This window comes from Chelon labrosus (assembly GCF_963514085.1).
Source record: "Chelon labrosus genome assembly, chromosome: 12".
Taxonomy (NCBI): domain Eukaryota; kingdom Metazoa; phylum Chordata; class Actinopteri; order Mugiliformes; family Mugilidae; genus Chelon; species Chelon labrosus.
Genome location: NC_140345.1, coordinates 22,146,367 through 22,169,057, shown reverse-complemented (window position 1 = coordinate 22,169,057; position 22,691 = coordinate 22,146,367). Strand labels below are relative to the sequence as shown.

At 44.0% G+C, this 22,691-nt stretch overlaps 1 protein-coding gene across 1 annotated transcript in view; it reads right to left on the bottom strand.

Annotated features, from left to right (window-relative positions):
* zfpm2a (zinc finger protein, FOG family member 2a) overlaps window positions 1-22,095 on the bottom strand; it is a gene marked incomplete at its 3' end in the record, with an annotated part of 114,506 nt that extends 92,411 nt beyond the window's left edge. Inside the window, exon 1 of the mRNA XM_084557570.1 lies at window positions 22,041-22,095. Within this exon, the coding sequence (XP_084413696.1) occupies window positions 22,041-22,080 (40 nt within the window). The 5' untranslated portion in view covers window positions 22,081-22,095. The remainder of the gene's footprint in view (window positions 1-22,040) is intronic.
* Between the last annotated feature and the right edge of the window lie 596 nt (window positions 22,096-22,691).

Here is a 22,691-nt window from a genome sequence, read left to right as displayed (position 1 = left end):
GTGGGACTAGCCTTGACATCTATCTCCTAAAACAAGTGAGTTAAACGGTGAGAGGCAGGAAGAACGACAATGCGCAAACGTGTGTGTGTCAGACAGGGAGAAAGAGAGAGAGAGAGTCTGAGGCAGGGGGGGAGATGTAGAGAGCTCCACTCCTCGGGGATTGGAGTGTTCACACACAGTAAATGGAAGTGGCACAGCTCTGACCTTTGAGCCGCAGCATACGAGCAAAGTGAAGGCGCTGTCAAAATATTGCTTCAGAAATGACAATCCACCTCGCCAGTCCCAAGTCTTGACATGGCAGGCAAGTGGAGAGCCGTAACCTGCTGATCCCGACATTACAAATGAGGGGATTATCATGACAACAAACCGCAGCTCGACACACTGCATACCCTAAAGATATTCTGGCATTGCCCCTTATTATCAGCAAAGTCCCACACAGATAGCCGGAGATGACACTGAGAGCATGCGCCCAAAATCGAAAAGGAACGGGATGCCGTCATGTGTCAGGATCCCAAATAAAATTTCAAATCAGGCTTTGCAAAATAACTTCTCCCTATCAGCGTCAACTTTGCTGTTATGGTATTACACTCGCAGTTTCTGAACTTTGGGATTTGGCAGCGGAGCAGCTTGTTCGCGTCTTCATTTACGCCCATGTTAATACTCAAGTCCATGGAGAATAACTCAATCGTAAAGAATACCAAAATATCACAAGCAAATTACTAGTGCTCTGAGAGGGAGCTTGGGAGGAACAAAGACAGGCAGCCATAATTATATCTTGGCGTGTATAGCATGTCAATGGGCCACCTTCGTTCTAGAGGGCATTCCCCTGGGCCCCTCAGGCATCAAAATGATGTCCAAATTATTTTGTGCTCTATTGCAGCATGCCGAGATTATCATATTTACTGGTGTTGCATTATGACAACATTGATGTTTACACCTGTCTCCGTGAGAAGGCAAGGTTTACACTCTGTAATTTAGCAAATGTACAGTATGCATATGAGCTTGTTGGCAGGGATTTAAATTAGGTCAGAAATGGAATACATCAATAGCAACCCATATGTGCATCTTTCTTTTTCTTTTTTTTTCTTCCTCCCTCCTCTCCCCTCCCCTCCCCAGCCTTCTTTGCTCAGAAGCTTGGCGATGAAGCAGCTTGACGACTGCAGAAGTGTGATATGTGCAAATCACATTTGCAGATGAGCTTGAAACTCCCTTTTAATATTCAGATATCAGACATCCCGCACTGGGAAGCCCGCTAAGACGCGATTCGGGGGAGAAAAGCAAGATCCGCGTCATTAAGGGAATCGTTAGAGGCTCGGTTTACATTTTACATATTTCACAAAAATGTACAACCAAGTAAAAACATCACCAGTTATCTGCGATAACAATGCAAATTTTTGTCAGGGAGCACATGAAGATTCTGTCAAAATCCAAAGTCGCTCAGGTCTCTCTTTTCTTTTTTCCCCCCCTTGTCTGGCTTAACACCCTCAGCTTATTGGCGCTTTGATTTCTTTCATATTTTTTTTATTTCTTTTTTTCCCGAGAAGTCACACAGGCTTCTGGAAGTCAAAGGCGGTGAAAGGTATGTTTGCCACAAGGCACGGGAACACGTGTCCCCCTAGCCTGCCAATAGCTCATCAAACACGCAGGCAGGCCTGCGGATGGATGCGAGCCCGGCTGGCGTTCGGGACGTCTAAACAGCATCCGCCTCGCTACACAAACCATCACTGACTCCTGTTTACTTGCTTCCGTCAGACCCACAAAGAACAGCCTTGTTTCCTGACCGCTTTATGCACACAAACGCACCGCGATGACAACACCGCCACCAAAAGGCTGCATTTTCTTCCCCCCTTATACCTGCTCCTTTGTGGTGTACAGTAGCGCCCCGACAATAATTTTGCTGTTTTGAAGCCTCAACTTTTTTCCACCGGATGACAGAATGTAGCCCCTGCAATTTTCCCCTACCTCCTTCATTTCCCCGTGTCTTAGCCCTGTGCCAAATTTGTCTCTGTGCCATTTTAATTACAGCCAAGGCAATCTTTATGGTGGTATTCTGCGAGAACACCAATCTGCAAAAAAGGTGATAAGTAGAACCGCCACCCAGCTTTGGTATCAGTAATAAACAGACACTTAATTGAATAATTTGACCTAAGAGGCTGATCCTGGGAAATAGCATGTTGGAAAAATTATTTTGAATATAGAAGACGGTTCAGTGTTTTGCATGACGCCTGCAGTAGAGAACACACAGTGGATTTGGCTGGTTGCCCGCCAACTCGCCAATGTGGTTCCATGGTGAGTCTTTATGGAACAGATAAGTCAGCCTTTGGTATCCTGGAAGCACTCGCATATGTGTGTGTGTGTGTGTGTGTTTTGAAAGTGGCAGCGGCAGTGGTGGTGGTGGTGGTGGTGGGGTGACACATGTACGCACGAGTCCGTGTGCAGGCGTGTGCGTGCATGTGTCCGATATGTAAGAAGTGGGGGAGGGCGAGGAGTGTGAAGTGTGCCCACTCGAGGTCTGTCTCCAGCTAGCAGCCACATGGGCACGTCCCCGTGTCCCTCCACCCCGAACCTCCACACACACACACACAAAAAAAACACACAGCAGCTTTCTGCAGAGCCTTAGAGACAATGACTCGTGGCACCTTCCTGTTTAAGGATAGCTGTCAGAGGATGATGGCTCCGATTCAACACTGCAGCAGGTTTGCACAGAGCTCCCTGATAAAACGGAAAAAAAAAAAAGCAAAAGCCTCCGCTCTCCTCTCTTTTTGTCTCCCCCCTCTCTCTCTCTGTGTTTCTGTCTCTCTCTCCCTCTCTCCATCACTCTCCCTCCACAGTTCAACACTGATTTGACTGCTAGCATAATTTTGCAGAGGAGACTATTTGCAGATGCAGCAGAGTTATCAATCCGAACAGACACACAATCCGGGTCCAATGTCACTTCTCCTCATTATGTTAATGGTTAATACATGCAAATGAAAACATTCCGGCAATTTGATTTCTTTGAAGATAGTTTGCATATTGTCTTAGCCATAATGATGGTACACTTTCTCCCCAGCTTCGATTTATGCAAGGCTAGTTAGTTCATTTTTATCAGCTCTGAGTTCATTTCTAGGGCTACTGGAATGTGTTTTCCCCTTCCCCTCACTATTTAACTAATTAGGATTCAGGTACCATAAGCAGATTTTTCACGCTATTGGTGTTTTTCTTAATTAAGAAACAAATGAATTCTCCCCAGCAAAATAGATGGAACAACGGGATAGGGTGCCAGGGGCCAGATGCGGCGCTTCTTAATTAGAAGTCACTCCATTGTCTGAGGTTTTTTAATGAAGCCCCAATCTAAATGGATATCAAAAAAGCTTCTAGTGAAGAAAAAAAAAAAAACACACACACACACGCCGGCCATTTAAAATAATAAGGAAATAAAGATAATGAAAGACAAAAGATATGTACTGGCAGCCCCGGCTCACACCTCCAGTTCAGTGCATGCAGTGCTCTCGTCACCTCTGGATGAGCCCTATTAAAACGGCTCGATCCCTCGCCGGCCCCTGCCTGCCTGCAGCCATGTCTAATGTTCTGCCAAGCCAACAGTGAAACACTCTCTTTTCAACTTCTCATCAAAGGTGGAAGTTTCATTACCCCGTGGATGGTTATCAACTAACTATTTCTGAAAACTGTTGCAGCTGACAGCGTCCTGTCTTGTCTTGGAAACACAGTGACGGCCAGCGGAATCCACGCTTATCATATCGGTGCCATTCATGATAGGCTGATGTTTTGTGCAGGGAGGACCAACGCAACATTTCCAATTAGCTGGAACAAATTGTCACCTGAACACAATATGGAAAATAGAAACAGTGGTGTGCAATTAGATTTGAGCACCTGGGTTGCATATGGCTGTGGTAAAAAAAAAAAAAAAAAAAAAGCGGTGCAAATGAAACAAAAAAAAGTTTCTGTTCATTTGCAGCAGGGTGTTTCTGTTTTTTTTTTCCCCTGCAAAGGCCAACCATCTCGGTCGTCCGCTGTGATGCTGCAGCACTGGTGACTGAAGGCGATAACATCGGGGCTGTTTTTGACTGAAATAAAACCCGTAGCATGCCCATATGTGCTGCCAACCCCATCAGTTCGTCTTCAGACGGCATGGCTTAGGAGCTCCCAGAGGATGGGCCAGTGCCCACTGATACGGGCCCAGCAACTGTCTTGTCCAGGCCAAGTATCCCTGCGCCCAGGGGCTGTGCCATCAATGCCATGACTTGTGCCAGACTGGATCCCACCCAGCAATCCATTTCAAAGGCTTTTTTTATGGATCAGGTATGCAGTGTGATTTTCCTTTCCCTTTGTAATGTGCCGTGTCAAAGGCGAGCCAGGCTGACTTTAAAGTCATATACTAGTTTTTTCCGCCTTTCATTTGGGAAGGAGACGTAATTGATTTCGGACTTTCCAAATGTCAAGTTGGAAGAGATTAGAAAAAAAAAGAGCAAAGTCCTAAAAATCAATCGGCAATATGGGCACGTTGATTTGGATGGTATTTAGTGTTTCGTGCTTTTATTTACAGTACAAGTATCTATATCATCTGAATAATTCCCAGGGGAATTTGACATGCATGGAGCAAAACCTGACTGAGAAGCAAATTGTATTGTCTCAATCTGCTAGGAAACGTTAGATAATAATAACAATAATAAATAGCAATCACTCCATTATGTACTCATGCAGAATTTTAGAGCAAAGTATAATTTACTGATTGATTTTTCTGGTTTCGTGGAGCAAAAAAATGAATTTTTTAAAGAAGTAACTTTCCTAATAAGTCACATTTTCCAAACACCTCTATTTATCCACAAATTACCATAATCCTCTGAATGTTCACTCATGTGTTCTCTCTCATTTAGAGCATTACTTGTTTATTTATATCTGTGAATGAGATTAGAGGGGAAGATTACTTAGCGCAGACACATGAATAGCGATCAAAGACTGCGGGATAATGTAAGTCTTTCGGTGATTGCTCAGCTCTTTTCAAATCTAGCGGTGGTGTATTAGAACAATACACGTGGCTGTGCTCCATACAGTGTGACAACAATAATACAAAATCCTCAGGGAGCGAACCGCATGTAAACACTCCAGATCAGCACACAGTACACTGGCACAAAGTGTCCTCTAATGCAGCAAAAATTAGCTTTGATCCTGGCGAGGGCACGGGCAAAGCGCGGCAATCAGCTCTGTGGAATGACATCACTTGTCGGACGCAAATGCGGCTCGAGACCCGGCAGGTTCTGTATCTGCACAAAGCAAAGTGTTTTACAACCCCCACTCTTTCTAGAAGCTCAACCGGGGGAACATCAGGCCCGAGTAAACAAGCAACATTATGTCCCTGTGATTATTCTAAACAAAAATGTGGACACAAATATGACACTCTCTCATCCACATGATTTATGGGCAACGTTGTGACAATCGAATTGGCTTTTTTTGTTTGTCTGTGCTGCACACATTTGGAGGAAGCACTGGTCCGGCCAATTATCGGTGGCAGGACAGAGAAACCTGTCACTCTGACAGACAAATGAAGAAGGGAGGACTGAATCTTTTTTTTTTTTTTTTTTTTTTTTTTAAAGCTCACATGCATATAGCTGAAGCAAACGGCGTCAGTCGGTAGTTTTGACAAACAAACTTTGCAAGGAGAATTTATTTGCAGCTGCAAATTAAGGGACGGGTCTCAGAAGCAGTTGGCTAATTATTTATCCTGCTGGTTTTATGGCTCTCATTAATTTCCCTCCTCTCTCTCTTTACCTTCCATTGAAAGTCTGAAGTCAACCTGCATCTGGTGCTGATAACGCCGGGGTCTCAGCAGCCTCGCAGCCTCCCCTCTAACCCACCCACACGCACCTCCACCAGAGAAAAGGAGCAGCTTTCATACACACAACCGCTGGATAATGCCATTAGAAATAGCACTCGGTGCTTCGAATCCACAGAAGATGCGCTCGCAGCTCGAGTAGGAAAACATGATGTACAGCGCGCTGGAAATAGGTTGAGCTGCACCTCCTAAATCTGTTGGTTAATGGCAGTGTGTTAAAGGGGGAAAAGGGAGGTGCGGCACGGAAAGGAGCCAGGTGGAGAAAAGAGCACATGTGCAGAAATATAAAAATTGAAATATGAGCTGAAGTATGAACTGAGCGTCGAGGCTTTTCATAGCATAGAGCATCAGTAGTATCAAATTTGTTTAGTCTCGTGTGCTTATTTATTTACCAGAATTCGAATTTTGTGAACTTAAACAGTATTTTCAATGGTATGATTCAAAACTATTAAATTTGAGGAGTTTTATTGAATTTCGTGAACATAATTTTCATTTTTTTTTTATTGAAAATCAAGTTTAAGTGAACAGTATTAAGAAATATACCAAGGGAGGCTGGTATTCGTTTTAGTGAACTGATTTATTTATTTTTTTTGGTACTGGTTGCACCTTTCCCCTGTTCTTTCTGTCAGACCCTCTATCTAATCACATTCTGTCACTTTTTGGAAGATTGGAATATTGTGTTGGGGGGGGTTGACTGAGATTGGCCCATTCTTGGTTCTTTGGTGAGATCACACCCCAGCAGGTCTGAGCTGAGGCTATCTGCCACTCCCTAATGGCCCAGTCTGGCTCTCCCCGCACTCTCCAACTCCCCCAATCACCACCCACCCCCTCCTCCTCCCTCACCCCTTGCTGTCCATCACCGCGCGACCACAATGAACGGCAGCCCCTCATATGCAAGGACCTCGTCGTCGAATCCACCGACGGACCAAACACCCAATTTGAGCCATTTCTTCCAAGAAGTGAACAGATAGAGGCTCCACACTGGTCCCACTTTCAAAAGCAACAGAGAGACACAGTGGGCGAGAATTGCTGAAAAGCAAATATTGTCGACTTCTGCTGACTTCAAACAGTAGTCAGATGGCAGAGACTACCTAGGCAGTAAAGAAGCTGCATTACACACAACACAAGAGAAAGGGCCTAAAGAACTCTTGGTGATTTCTTTCATGTTTGTCTTAACAGGGAACCCGGAGCATTCATTTCTCTTCGTCTATGCAAAGAAAAGTAAACATGGCACACGCTGCAGGCCCATGAAATTGAACAGTTCTGAGCATGGCGGCCCGTCCTTTCATTCTTCTGTTTCAGAATTAGATGTGTTGGCTTCTCTTGGGGTTTGGGCAATTTTATATTTTTAAAAACATGCTTTTAAATAAGAATTTGCATTCAGTTCATGATGCGTATTTCACGCTACACCCGTCACAAGTCACGTTCTATTCCAGCAAACTCGGTTCTGAAGTCAAGTTCAAACTGAACTTTTTCTCAGTCGGTTCAAGGGACAAAACAACACCTGCAGGTCAGCGAATCAATGCACACAAACGCACACGGACATGTTAACGCAAACAAACTCAGTTTAACGGGGGAGCAAAGCGGCCGAGTTCTTTTCCAGTCTCCGCCGCGCTTTCTTGCAGTCTCATTGGACTATTAGTGCTCAGGGGTCACGGGCCTGGCCAGTCAAGATAAAAGAAACCCTGATGAAATGAACCGTGAGCAAAGAGGGCTGCTCTCCACTGATGGAAGGAACCCAGTCACTCTGAGAGGTGAGACTGTAGCAGTGTGGTATTGACCTGAGTGACCTGGCTCACTGCTTGAACTCGCCAGCACTCCACAACACTGTAACTAAACAGGAGGGGGACAGACAATGGGCTTCTACTGATGTTGGCGTTCGGCAGCCAAAACTAATAATCGCTGCAGCAGTAGTTTGTGGTTTTTTGTACATTTCAATATCAACTCCGTAAATATGCCGAAATGCATTTCTTTGAGCGCTGAAATCATTGTATTGAAACAACAACTTGAATAAATAAAATATCTTTTAAAAAAAATTGGAAAGTGACTAATTCTAACTTGTACTTTCCTCACTTTTATTAGTAGTATTATTGTTTCCATTCCTACTTTTCCCCCAACGGATTTTACAGTCCAATGCCTTGGACATGGTCCCTCTCTGGACGACATTAGGAGTCTCCTTTCCCAAATATACCACAGTATACTCCATATTCTCTTTGTTTGTTTCATTATTAAGTACCTTTTATAGATGTATTCTTTCTTTAACCTAAATTCTGAAGCATCATCTTTTTCAAATTAGCAATTTCTGCTTTTGTGCTTTTCTGGCTGTCGTTTCCCCGCAATCAATTTAAGAATAAAACACTTAATTCTGCTGACAGGCCAATCTAATCAACCCTTCCCATATACAGCAGCTCAGATGAAGTCAATAAAATGGCTTTTGGAGTATTTAGCTGCGTACTAGAATGCTTTTTTCCTTTACATTACATGCACGTTATCATCAGACCACGTGACTGAGCAAACCTGCAAACATCAGTGCGAAAGCCGCCCAAAATAGTGAGTAACACCTGATTTCATTTTGTCTTTAGCATCCGCTAGTCTCCGTAGTTACAGCAAAAGTAGCAACTGTCTGCAGCATCTCTATCTCCTGCTCTTGACACTTTAAATATTCAGAGTGACAAAGGTGGCCCCCGGACGACAACCCGGGACAGTTCTCAATATTCCTCGCCATTTGACTGAGCCGATGACACAAATCGTTATTTACCTCTTTCGGATCGGAGACGTGCACTGTATCGTTATCACCGAGCTGGTCAATATACATCACCTCGCCCCCCCCCACCCCGCCCCCAAAGGATTACACCTCTTATCTGAAATGATATTCAATAAAGTACGACGGCAGAAATACGGAGGAGTGGAGTGTTCTTGCTTAGATCTGGCTTACGCTGTGAAAGAAATAACACTTTATTGGAATTAAGATCCAAGTCGAGATTACCTGAAGAAACAGCAGTTAGATTTCTGTTCCAGTGCCACGTCCTACACTTTATTCTCAGCTGCCTGGGGACTAGACCACAGTGTACTGTTCCCCCACAAGCCACGGGGGTGTAATAGAATGCCTTTATGAAATATATAGCGACGCCCCAGTGCCTTCCACAGATCACGGCTGGGGCTAGGACATTTAGTGAGCCTAGCAGGAGTTTCCGTGCGCGTGTTTGAGGCGGAGAGAAGGGAGGGGTGGGGGGTGGGGGCTAGGTGCTGTGGGCGCCTGACTAATATGGCCTCGCTGAAATGCCCCAGGAATCCAAAAAGTCAGCGAGGCAACAGTAAAACTTTCCCCCGGTCCCTCTCTGATGCTCCACAACTATAATATCATCAAGGTGCAAGGGACGATACCACTCACTCATTTGTGCTGCCTAATTAGCTGCTGCAACTTCCCTCCCCACTGCTGTGCCATCTATTTCTAGCAACCAACCATCATTAGTTACAGTGGGATGAAGTTAACTCCACTGATGCCAGTGTGTTAAAGTTTGCCGAATATAGCAGTACCAAGGTAGCTTCCTCTTTTAAACAGTCATCTTTTTATAGCTCAGCGGCTTCAGACTTTCCTTACACTTGTTGTATAAGAATTATTTTCACCCAGATAATGAAACAACTCCTGTTGTCATGGATTCTCTTCTCATTTTCAGTGTTTTACTTTTCCCTGACATTGAAAACCCCCGCACACCACGGACCCCACCGGCGTGCCCCCGGACCCGCACCGTATAGCTTTTCTTTTGAATTTGATAAAGCCTTTCAGGAGCGCGGTTAGAGCACTTGGGCTGAGGCTGATGAGAAGTGTGGGGTCCGTCGCACACAAACACACACTGTAAGTACGTTCTAATTAGCTGATGTATGCAGGACCTCATCCACGTTGGAGGGGTATCAAAAAGCAATCAACGCCCCATCCCTGATGAGCTCAGAGAGAGAGACACAGGGATCCACATTGTCTGCGGAAAGATGATGCGTGGCTGGACCTCGGCTCGGCTTTCCAAACCGCCATAATGCCATGCAATCACAAGACATTATGCACAGATCTGAACCCCAAAGCCACAGGGTAGAGTAGGGAGCGGGGAGGGGGAAAAAAAAGTAAAAGGGAATAGTGAGTTCATAATTCAAAAGCCTGATTATGATGGCTGCTCTTGTGAATAGCTGGTGTGGAGAGCCAGAAGTGGGAAAATTGGCCCGCGAGTGCCACAAAATATGGTTATAAATGCAGAGGAGAAACATGTTTAAAAAACTGTCATGATCAAGAGCAATACAGCGCAGACAGCAGAGAAATCAGCGAGAGTTTAGATGACAGCCAGTTGCCATGGAAAACTGAAAAAAGAAAAAAAAAATTAAGTCAGCAGCCAGTGTACGAGGAGAATTTCTGAAAGTGATTCTTCTCAGTGGAGGGAAATCAAATAGAAATACAATATCAACCACAGCAGAACTCTACGATATCAGCATGAAATGGTGAAAAAAAAAAAGAAGAAATATCCTAAACATACGATCTAGGATTTTGTCACCCATTCATAATCTAATTTGACCTGAGGCGTTACAGCCGATTCGTTTCAGTAAAGACCATAGGTGTTTTAGCTGCAGGCTCCAACAGAGAGAGGCATGTGTGTCGCACAAAGACCATCGGTTAGCGACGTACCGAAAGGGACTCTGTATCACCATCTTATCTTCAAAGGACTGGGCAGGGGCTCAGGGGAGCTGTGCCACCGCCTCGCCTCCACACAGACACACACAGAGGGGGGATTTGGACCTGCAAGCAGGAACCAGAGATCTCTCGGCCGGCACCCAGGCCTGGACCCTCCTCCAACTCGCCCGCGGAGAACAGGCAGGGTTCCTGCACACGCGGCACGACATCAGTGAGCTGATCCCCCCCACCACCACCACCACCCATCACCACCACCCTCCTCCTCCTCCTCCTCCTCATCTCCCTTTCCTTCCCCTCCTCCTCCACTATCCCCCCACTGCAAACCCCCTCCGCCGACCGCCTGCCCATTTGCTTCCTGGCCTCAGCTTGACGGAGGGGATGGGATCTGAACTCAACTTAGACACAGAGTTTCCACATTTCACAGATGGCTGGGAGAGGCTTTGCATGGAGGTGAGGAAACAGAGAGGGAGAAAAGAGAGAGAGAAAGAGGGAGAGGGAGCCTCATCGCCGGCGCCGAAGCGGGGCCGATTTCACACCGCGGTAGAGTGCGCTAAAGCAGGCCGCCGCTAATCCACTCACTGAAGGGAAGGCCTGGAGCTATTCCGCCGCCCGACCGCCATCTCCCTCCACAAAGCCATAAATGGTGCATTATACAACTGGGCTTCAGAGACACTGCTGATATGCTGATAGGTGGCGGACAAAGACCAAAGCAACCACAGGAGCGGAGCCACATGCAGGACTGAGGGCCTTAGCTCAGGAGCAGAACAGCACATGTGTAGCCAGCCATGATCTCTCAAACGCTGCTTACCTGCTGAGGTGTGGAGTGTTAGAGTGCTATATCTGCACTCCTGATCGAGGTTAGTTCAACCTCTGGATTTGGGTCTTGAGACAGAGATGGACACGCACTAACAATCCCCCCTTTCTCCTGCTCTCCAACAAAATAGCTTTTTTTTCTCTCTTTCCCTCCGCTGTGACTTCATATCTGTAAAGTTACCAAAAGTCTTGAAGATGAGTCTTTGAACTTATGAAAGGCAATCATTTTGAATGAAAGGAGACAGGAAATATATAAACATGGGGGAATTTAAATAAATTGCCACAAAGAAAATCACGGGGAGGGCAGTGAATTATGTAACGATAAGACAGCCACCAGCCTAAGCCACAAAATGAGATGTTTTACATGAAACGAACAGCGGTCTAGATTAGGGAGCCATCCTGTTTAGACATGAAGCCAATTGGGTTGATATCACATGTAGAGAAAATTTGAAAGATAAGTGGGAACTATGAGAATTGTTATAATCCAGCTGTAACAAAAAGCTGAAGTATATTGGCTTTTCCCCCCAGAAGCACTGCCCGATAAACATCTTTGATGAAAGAAGTTCATTACTTGTGCTCTGTGTAATGTAACATGCCGTATTATGAGGCTATGCCAACCTACAGCGAGGCGGCCGCTCAATGAAGCCTCGGGCGTTTAATGGACATCATTAGGTGAAAACATATAAGAGATAATTATGGTAATTACAAATCCCTTTTATTCGCCCTGAGTCTTTGACAAGAAGGTTGTCATATCAACCACTTCAAACAAACAAAGAGTTGTTGTCTCTTCCCCCTAAATGATGTCCGGTTCCATTTGGATTTGAATTGTCTTCGGATTATCCTTTTTTTATTGTTTGGTTAGTGGCTCTGAATGGAGGCTGCGTTTCTTTCAGGGAAAACTTGATTAAAACAAGCGATGCACAATAGTAGAATTTGACTTGCATTTGCATAGCCACTTCATTACAAGTGAGACCTTGATCTTGAAAGCGGCCCCGCACAAAGCTAATGGACATGTCTGTTATGTCTATTAGAGATGGACCCTCAGAGGAACCACACGGCCTTGTATTTAATATGACAGACATCACTATGGGCGCACAAGTCCCCTCTTATTAAATTTCAGCTCTATGGCAGTAACTGAAGGAACACTGGCGATGTTAGGGTTTGTTCTAACCCCCCTCCAAAAAAAAAAAAAAAAAAAAAACTTCAATTTTGCAAGAGTTTGTTTTGGTTAAATCTAATCTGAGTGTTACTGTTATTTTGTCACAAGGGGTCATATCCAGAGCAACCTCAGTCCAACATGATCTAAACAGCGAGAACAGATGTAATGCTGGATGGAACATCTTTCTAAAAGAGACACGGAGCGAGAGGGAAATTGTGAAAGACTTGGGTGTTTATTTACAATATGCATCCAATCATCCTTTGTCACGGTTCCATGTTCGTCTTTTTCCGAAACCACAGAGAGAGACACTCGCCGGAGATTCCATTTTTGGCCCCTTTGCTACACAAACTCATAATATGGTGCCGTCTTATCAGATCTTGCTTACAATAACAGATTCACTTCAAGTCAACGCTGTTGTTTAACTTATCCGGTCCCATGGGAAAATTCAGTTCAAACAAGTCAGGAGACATGTGCCAGTCCACGGCAGCTGATGATGTCAACGGGTCCCTGCGAGTACCAGATTCCTACAGCACTTTCAATCATTCCTTGTGAGATTACTGCAATAGGATATTACTGTACAAACTATGACCATGTGTCCTGCTGCCACAAAGCTTAGCAACATATTACAGTTTGTCAAAGCAAGCTATTGCGAGGGAGAGATAGATACAGAGAGGAGGAGAGAAGCCATTGACCTTTGTGTCCTTCATATTTGCCTAGCTCCCCCTCAACCCCAATCTTAAGAGTGAAATCATCTGATCCCAAACTAACTGTCAACCGGCTTGTGATGGTGGCAAAGCCGGCCAGACATCAATCAATCAGATTTTCTCCTCGTCTATCACAGGAGGCTTTTTTTTTTTTCCTCCCCTGTTTTGCCCGGGCTTATCATCTGACCCAGTTGTTATCCTGTTTCTGAAGCTTAAAAAACTTGATTATGGTCAAATATGTGGCTCAGAGATTCACAGACACATCCTGGACCGAACCAGACAGGAAAGAAAACACATATATCTATATTTATAGATATATATATATATATTGGTATTTCGGCACAGAAATCAACAAAACGATTGTAGTTTTTCAAAATGAGCCTCTTAATTCCACACTCATGCTGGAAATGAGGAGTGTGAGGCAGTTATCTTTGCTTTTCAGGGATGCATGATTGTGTGAACCCAAGATAAAAATCCAATCTGATATCATAAGACAAAAAGGCATTTTGGTTGGCTACAGCAGTTGCTCAGTGTCAACAGTTTTTAGTAATTACCAGATAAGCATTCTCTGAAATACACAGAAGGAGAAAATTGGCTGATTCTGAAATAATAGCGGCTGCATTTCTCCCTGGATGTTTACTCTGTCACTTTACAAAGCCTGCTTTGAGATAATAAGAAGCAGGAGATGAGCACTTTGCAACACGTCACCCCTGTCGTCACCGTCCGGCGTCGGCGCGCGCTCATTACCGGCTGATTTGCATAATTTACTGTAAATATAATCGATCATCACCCCCCCACACACCCCCTCCCCTCCCTCCCCTCTGCTCCGACCGGAATATCTCTCCATTATGGCTATTTCTGCAGCCGCCGCCGCGCTCGCTGCTAATCACATGCAGGCAGATACGGACTCCGATCACATGATGTGTAAGCCGTGCTGTCAACAGCTTTGCCAGCTTTGCAATGGTGCAAATCAAAACACAGCCTCTTTAAAGTATTAACATGTTTTGAAGTTTGTTTTATATTTTCAGCATATTTGACACAAATTGTTTATCTGTGTACAAAGCTTTGTCATTAGTGATTTTCCACTGAACCCTTAAGATGCTGTGTGTTCCGCGCCGTTCGTCTGGCGGAAAATGCTGATGTACAAATTGAACTGAAAGGCTTGTTGCTTAATCCTCTGTTGCCACCTATCCCTTAACTACGCCGCCTGGTGCTTTTCAACCCATTGGAAAGTTCTGCATCGCGCTACCCCTCCCTCCTTCCCTCAGTAATTCCTGCCAAGCCAGAGATTTAGACTGAACAGCTATTAGGGCGTCACTTTCTGGCGTGCCAGCTACTATCCTGCTCTGGAAATGGTCTTCAACAAATTATCTCCTTTTATTACCCGCTTTCTCCTAAAATCGCCCTCTCATTTATCTTTAATTTCCTAAACACAACGTCAAGTTAAACTCATAGCTAATGATTTTACAGTATACTGCTGACAGCATATTGTGACAATGCCTGGTGCAAAACGTGACTCATATTTCCAAGCGGTCCCTTTCCTTCTCCGCATCCAAGATTCAGTCAAAACCCTAATATCAAATTTGACACATTCCATGAAAATGTTTTGATTGAGTGTAGCTAAAGAAATTGAAATAAACAAAAAGATTCCTAATAGGCGCGCAAAAGTTGTTTATGTGCCTGCAATGGAAGACTGACACATTTCTACCCGTGGACTTTATTTCTCGAACATGGCAGAGGCGAGTTCCTGTTGCTGGCGCAGGAGGCTGCATCTCTTCTGGGCTATGGAGATGTCAAAGCATCACACAAATGTGATGAACCCAATATCCATATCCATGATACATCAAAACCTCGGCGTGGCACAGAAATAACGGCAATACCTCAGGAGCAACCTCAGAAATCCCCTTAATTGAGCAATATCTCCATTCCTGATCCATGTGCATCACCAAGGTGAAAAGGGACCGTGCAAGTTAAATGAAAGAAGAATTCGTGATGTGTGGCGGCCTCTCTTACTCACCCTGGCTATTTCCCCTCTTGGCAGGGGCCAAATAGAGAATGTTAAATGAGGCAATTGTGTCCCGGAGGCAAAAAGAGGAAGAAGAAAAAAAAAAAAAAAGCAGGCTGTGCCCCTGCTCTCTGCTCCAACCCCGAGGAGCATTCTGCAGCGTGATGAGGTACATCCAAGAACCCGGGCCTGCCGCTACCCAAATAGCTCAAACCAGGCCTAACTTCCCACGAGAGCAGGCCATTCTCTGCAATATATAATGCACATACGAAAAAAAAAATTAAAAAATGACCATAGCTGCATGTTAAATTTCTAATCAAGCACGAATAACATGCACTTCCAGAATAAAAAAAATCAGGAAAATCTAATCGTGCTCAAACAGAGCCCAGAGGAAAACAACAAAGTCCATCTGCAGAAGTATAATTTTGAGGTACACAGAAACCACGTGATATGTGATTAAAACTAAAATTTAAATTGCCGCCTCTTATGCATAGGACTAATGCATGGATGTATAACATACAGTACATGATGCATAATACTAACATGCACAATACAACAGCAGCAGTATCAGTCAAAATATATTTGTGCAAGATGAGGTGTTAAAATTTGAGAAACTGATTTTTTTATATATTTATGTATATAAATTGTCCAAATTAATTCTTTATACTTCCACTAATTTCCATTAATGGATTCATCACTGGAGCGCCACAGAAGTTTGCGCAATCGAGAACCATAAACAATAAGTTCACGGGACACACTGCCGGCTGGGGCCCTCCTTCAAGAGATGCCAGGATGTATGGTGTGATGTGTTAACATTCTGTGGTGGTTGCTGCAGGAAACTGATCTCCCCTGCAGTCCCACACTGTCAGCTATACAGACATACTCTACGGTGACACCTCTGATAATCAAAGCTTTGTCTGGGTCTTAAAAGGACGTACTTGAACAACAGCGAGACCAGAGGCCCTCTTTTCTGTAATGGCCTTTGGACATCAATATTTAAATCTTACATCTCTGTTGTGATTAGAACGCCGCCTTTCTCTGTGTTTTTTTTTTTTCTTTTCCCCATCCCCTCTCTCCTGAAACAACAAGGTGGGGGTGAAAAGAAAAAAAAAAAAAGCTTAAATCGATGATCTTTGAGTGTAAACTAGATTCCTAAGCAGTTTGCCACTCTCAGCAGCAAGATAAGATAAACTCTCTTTGACCTAAGAGATGAAGTTGCCATGACGATCAGGGAGTCCACTTTCTCTATTGATATTTTGCTGATGTAACAACAAATGGAACTAGATCCTGCTCTTGATAATGGTGATTAATTAATACCAATATTGATCCCTACAAGGGAGAGACAAGGCTATTAACTTAAAGCAGGCTGAAAGTCAATTGTTACCCGGGGGCTCAATGGGCATCACTGATATCAAATCTAAATAAACAGAGAGGAATACTGCTGGAGACTGCGATGTAAAATTAAAAGAGGAAATACACAACCGGCAGACACTCTAAACACATGAGCGCATTTAGTTTTGTTTTGATTTGGACACATTTCTAAAATTAACATTTTGCTCACAGTGGTGACAGCTCCAGTGCCTGAATAAAAAATAAATAAATAAATAATAAAAAAACACAATGGGGACGGCTTGAACCAGCGGTTATTGGAATAATAGCAGTGGAATTCAGGAAAGAGGAAGATAAAGAGGAAACTGTGCGAGGAAGTGACCTCCACCTTTGCAGCAACCCTGCCCACTCACACTGCTGTCCAGGCACTGCAGGCTACAGAGACAGAGAGGGCAGGATTAGGCACCGTCAATCCACCGGCTGCCAACCCCAAGCTCAACCAACACATCACACATCGCACTGTTTTCAACAGAAAGGAAGCAGCAGCTGCTATACATTCCTGTCCCTATAGCGGTAGACTGGGTGACATAAGCAGTAACAGCGGTGCTGCAAGAACAAAGACTTCCTCTATGCAAGAAGCATTTTACTTCAGACACAACAGGGGGAAGAAACCATTAAAAGGAGATGACATTCATCTGCATTGTTGTTTTGTGTCAAAAGTGAGGAGGCAATTGGGGATCCTTCAGCTAAGACGAGGCAACGGCACAAGCTGTTATTGGCAGGGAACAGATGTTTGAGGGAAAGTTGGCATTCAACAACCATTCTTCTTCTGACAGAAATCAACAAGAGAAACACAAGAGACACGCCGTGATTGTCACCCAAATGAAAGAGAGACCCTTAAATATACAGGGAGGCTGGCATGCAAACATTCTTTTTTTTTTTTTTTTTTTTGATTTTACACCCCCAAAACATCTGACTGCTGATGGAGTTGCCAGCGTTTGTGGAGCCAAGGGTGAAACGCGGCGTGTACGACTTCCACAGCTCTCCGACGTACGAGAAGCAAAGCTGAGCTAAGTTGCGGGGAAATATGGATGAGGACTCGGTCCTAGCGAGAGAGAGAAAAAAAAAAAAACACGAATGTACATCACGATAACGGCTCCGATCCTTCTGCTAAAACACATAGCCACGTGCTCGCCGAGCATACTGTACATGCACCAATGTATACACAAGCAAACACACACAAATTCAGATACAGCACGTTGGCAGTCAATTCAGTAAACACTCCCCTTATCCCTTACTAGTGTAATCTGCCTCTGATAAATGCCCCTCAAAGATAGAAATGTCACCTGATATGATAAACAGTATGCTGACGTTACATAAAGTGGCCTTATGCTAAGGAGTTGGAGAGATTAACTGTAGAGCAGAGATGGAAAAAATGGGTTGCTATGATAAAAAGCAGACATTTAGCTCGAGCAGAGAACCTCGATCGACTGTAGTTCAGTTTGCAAATGACTAGCAGGGCCCTTGTTGTAATATACAGGGGTTGTATAAACAATATATTGGATTTAACTTGCTAACTTAAAGGTCAGGACACGCAGAGGCAGTTAATGTTTACAACCAAATTTCAGCCAAGCAGTTAAATGAAGTGTCTTTGCTCCCAAAACCTCGACAAAAATGACGAATGCTGACATAATCGGTAGGAGGACGCAGAAAACAGACTGGGAGAGCAATATTTACCACAGCGTCACCAATCCCTCTTCTAACTTTGCCCACAAGGTATTGTGGGTAAAAAGAAAAACAGTAACACAAGGGGAAAAATAAGTAAATAAAAAAAAATCTATTGTGCACCGCAGCTTTACAGATGTAAGATCACTATCACGTGAGCAGATTAGGCATTTTGACAGTATGACATAGTGGTAAGCTCTGGGGAGTTGTGCACTTGCCACTCGGGTGCTGTGCAAACTTACAGTAATCACTACAGTGCGGCGCTTCATTCTTGTTGTGTGTCGAGTAAAAGAGCCGGGGGGAGGCTCCATGAATTCTCAGATGGTCCGTATAGCCAAGACAACGGTAAAGGCGAGGACACTAAGTCAGTTTAATAAGCACATTTGACATTAGATGTCCGCGCATTGGCCTCAGAGGGCCGCTTCAATATGTTCCCATAAACACTGGCGGAGGCATGCTCCCTACATCATCCAGATTCCCCTTTCCGCCGCGAAACTTTGGGGGGCAATTTTGCAGAAAAATTACTCTGAGGGGCCTGGTTTCAATTCGGCCTGTTCATATCTTTCCTTCCTATTAAGCATCAAAATGTTCTCCTCTCAGCACGAATAGAGGTATGGACACCACCAGCAGCCGAGGCAACGACGAGGGGAGAGGAGGAGGAGGAGGAGGAGGAGGAGGAAGAAGAAGACAGGGAGGAAAGGAGGGAGGGAGAGAGAGAGAGAGAGAAGAGGGGATAGAGGGAGCTTGGTGGAATTCACACATCATATTACTGGAGCTAATCGCAATCCGCAGAGCATCAGCGATATTTTCATCATTCCTGTCAAATTCTACTGACCCGCCTTGGAACGACTAACAACCTGGGCAATTTATTGGCATATTGGCACGGGGTGATAAGGCTAAAAACAACAGCAGCTAGCAGCTGGCCCTGGGAGATGAGCTGATAACATTGATATGTGCTCCCACACAAAACACCTCTCCCACTATCTCCTCTTTCTATCAAACTCTTATTACAATAAAAGTGTATGGGTTTTTTTTTCTTCTTCGCTTTCTTGGAAAAGCAACGAGGGAGGGGGATACATAAAGGGGGCCAGGGATATATATTTATATATATATATATATAAAAAAAAAAATCAGATGTAACATTTCAAAGGAAAAAAAAAACAAGGGGGGAAAAATACATAATTTATCACTGTATTATCGGGATATCCAGGCAGCCTAATCAAGGAGCACTGAGTGACTATTTTTTGCCTTATCATCCAAAGTGGTGGAAACGGAGAAGGAATTATCAGCCAGCTGCAGATTGCTGGGCTGGAATTTTAATGGTAATAATCGGGTTTCTGATGGTATATCTTCTCTGCTTATCTTTCCCATTATCTGGCCTTATCTCCCCAGTCATCGGAGCAAATTAATGGTGCTCTTTCAGCATCGCCTTTTTATCACCGCTCAGAGAGCACCCAAGGGGAAAGAATAAGCAAAATATTAAAATACTGCATAAATCACAATTTTAGATAACGGTCCAATGTATGCAGGAGGGGTAGGTGGAAGAGGAGGAGGGGGTGGGGGGGTGCTGCGCCCAACAACCTTTTTGTCCTTTAGAATGACTGTCTGTGCTGACTTTCTGTGCAGCGCCTCCTCGGCCTTTTTCCCAGAGTTCCCGGCGTAAAAAAAAAAAAGGGAGAGGGATCTAGGCTCCTCGTGACCTTTCTGTTTCCAACTGGAGCTTGATTATACGGCCGCACACCGGCCCCATATTAACAAGATCTTACACATGACATACTAATTCACGAAAGGCCAGGTCACAGTGACGAAAGCGAAACACAAGCGCTAGATATCCCTCGCTCCTTTCGCCCGACAACACAAAATTTGGATGCCACGACGGGATTGGTCCAAAAAAAAAAACACGAGTTGGGGCCTATCACGTCACACGGCGTTGTGCTTCTTTGTTGATTAGAAATGGTTACGGGTTTGTGGTGGATGCCAGCAAAAGCACAAATAAGAAGTGAAAGATGTAGAAAACAGATCTCCGAAATAATTATTCCATTTGGAGTTTATGACAGCGATACTGTCCTAAACTATTCTAAACTTAATAAATCATTAAAAGTGCTTCAAACTGTGTCTTTAAAATATAAACTAAAATGTATAAAATGTCAAACTTGTGCATTTTTAAATATTTGCTCCAACTAGTGTTATTCTTTGTGATTTTTCACCACCATCAATTGAAGAGTGAAATACTGGAAATACAGATAAATAGCTGTTTTCTTTAACAGAAAAATGTAACATTTTTTTACAACCCATAAATATTTAAAAGGCAAAATTTGTAAAACAAAGCAACACAAAACCTCTTCTGTCGCTGAATTGTCTCGCACAATTGTCAGAAATTGCTCCTCTTTACCAACAGGCACATGACCTCATTAATTCACGCATATGAGCCCCTCACACACACACACACACACACACACACACACAGGCAGGCGTGCACAAGCAATATTCCTTTAAGTCCGAAAACTTGAAGGACAGAAAAACAGCATCGTGCTGGCATCTCGCAAAGTAGCAGTGCGTGTAGTCTGCCTTCAGCCTCCTCCGGCAGCACACAGTGGACAAACTGAACGCACACTGTTCACACACACTCACATGTCAGCTGGTATTTGAGAGCTGAAAGTGTGTTTATGTCCACGTGCTAGCGTGTTGTGTAGGCGTGGGTGCATGTGTGTGTACACATATTTATGAATGATGTCTTTAAAATCGTTAAAATTCTATAAAAAAAATTTGAGTCTTTTAAAAAAGTTTTAAAATTTTTTGATTTAAAATATGACTACAATTCCAATATGTGAATATAACACACTGTTCAATTAACGTAGGCTAACGTGCAGGGCTGAATTACAATTCATCTGTATTAAAAACAAATAATAATAATAATAATAATAATCTATGCTGCATACATTTTCACCAAAATGTGAAATATGTGGAAAATATGTTGCAGACTTCAACACTTCTGCAAAACACTTTATCCACAGTTGTGTCAAATTATAATTAAAACATGACATATATTTCCACACATAGCCTTTTATATCTATATTAAGATGCATATCTACCTGGTGGTGCTGCTGGTCAATATTTACACCATCTATAGGTTTATTTTAATGAAGTTTTGAAAGTGTGTGTGCTTGCATTTATGTACACACACCTGCAAGTGAGTGTGTATCTGGAGGTGGGGGAAAAGAAATAAGAGAGTTGCAGTGTGTGAGACACACGCGTGGGTCTGTGTGTTGCAAATAAAAAACATTTACAAGCGATGCAGTTCAGAAACAAATTGGCCTTTTAAACCAGTCCCATGACGCAGCTTCTTTATCGCTGGCCTTTAATTTAAAATAGCTGGTGACTAATTGGCACAAAGGACGCTGGGAGACGAGGATCCACGTTCAGTCAAAGTGATGCACTGACGCACTTTTTTTTTTTTTTTTTGGATGAACACCATGATAGAGTAACATCAAACAAACAAGTAAATAACTTGCGTTTTCCTCCTGCAACTTGGCAGAAGCAGAAGCAGCAGCGGTGAAACTTTTCAGCCAGCAGCACCGCGGGCTTTGGATTCTAAATCACGTCTCCTTAAAAAACACAACCTTAGCTGCGGAGGGAGACTGGAGCGTGTGGACCGTGACAGGCAACACATGAGTGGCGGTAGTTGAGTGCTGCTGAATCAGCTCCGGCGTGGTCACTATATCGTTAACAATATTCTGCAAACTCTAATAAGCTCGGAGACGCCGCGGATCCGCTAGACAGCATGAAAAGAAACTTACGTTTGATCTGCCTGGGGTTGCTCTGCTTCCTTCGGGACATGCCTGCTGTGCGGCTGGTCAGTGAATCCAGGTGTAGTACTGACAGATCGATAGGTTTTGGTTCATCCAAGCAGCCGGTTTGGGTTTTGTGTGTGATGGAAATTGAGAAAGAAAAAGAAGAAGAAGGGGGGCACCAGTACTTTTTACGCACAAGTCTATCGTTCCGTCTGTCTTTCCTTTATCTTTCTCGTCTCTCTGGCTCTGGCTGTGGCTTTCCCTCTCTCTCTCTCTCTCTCTCTCTCTCTCTCTCTCTCTCTCCCTCTCTCTCTTTCTCTCTCTCTGTCTCTCTCTCACGCATACACACCCTCCCTCTCTCTCTGTCTCTCTCTCTCTCTCTCTCTCTCTCTCTTTCCCAGCACCGTTCTCCGTGATGAGGCTGCGCTTCGCCGCGATCCGCACGGACTGACTGGGGAGGTGAAAGCGTTTCGCGCTTTTGTTTGAAGATAAGGTTTGTTCCTCCCCGGGTACCGTAGCCGCGGCTTGGTGAACTTCACTTGATCCACAATTACTTTTACTTCCAGTTATTAATTAGCGTCGCCCCTAATTAGGGCCCATTATTTGGGGCGTAAACACACAAAAAAAAAAAAAAAAAAAAAAAACGGAGATGGAGAC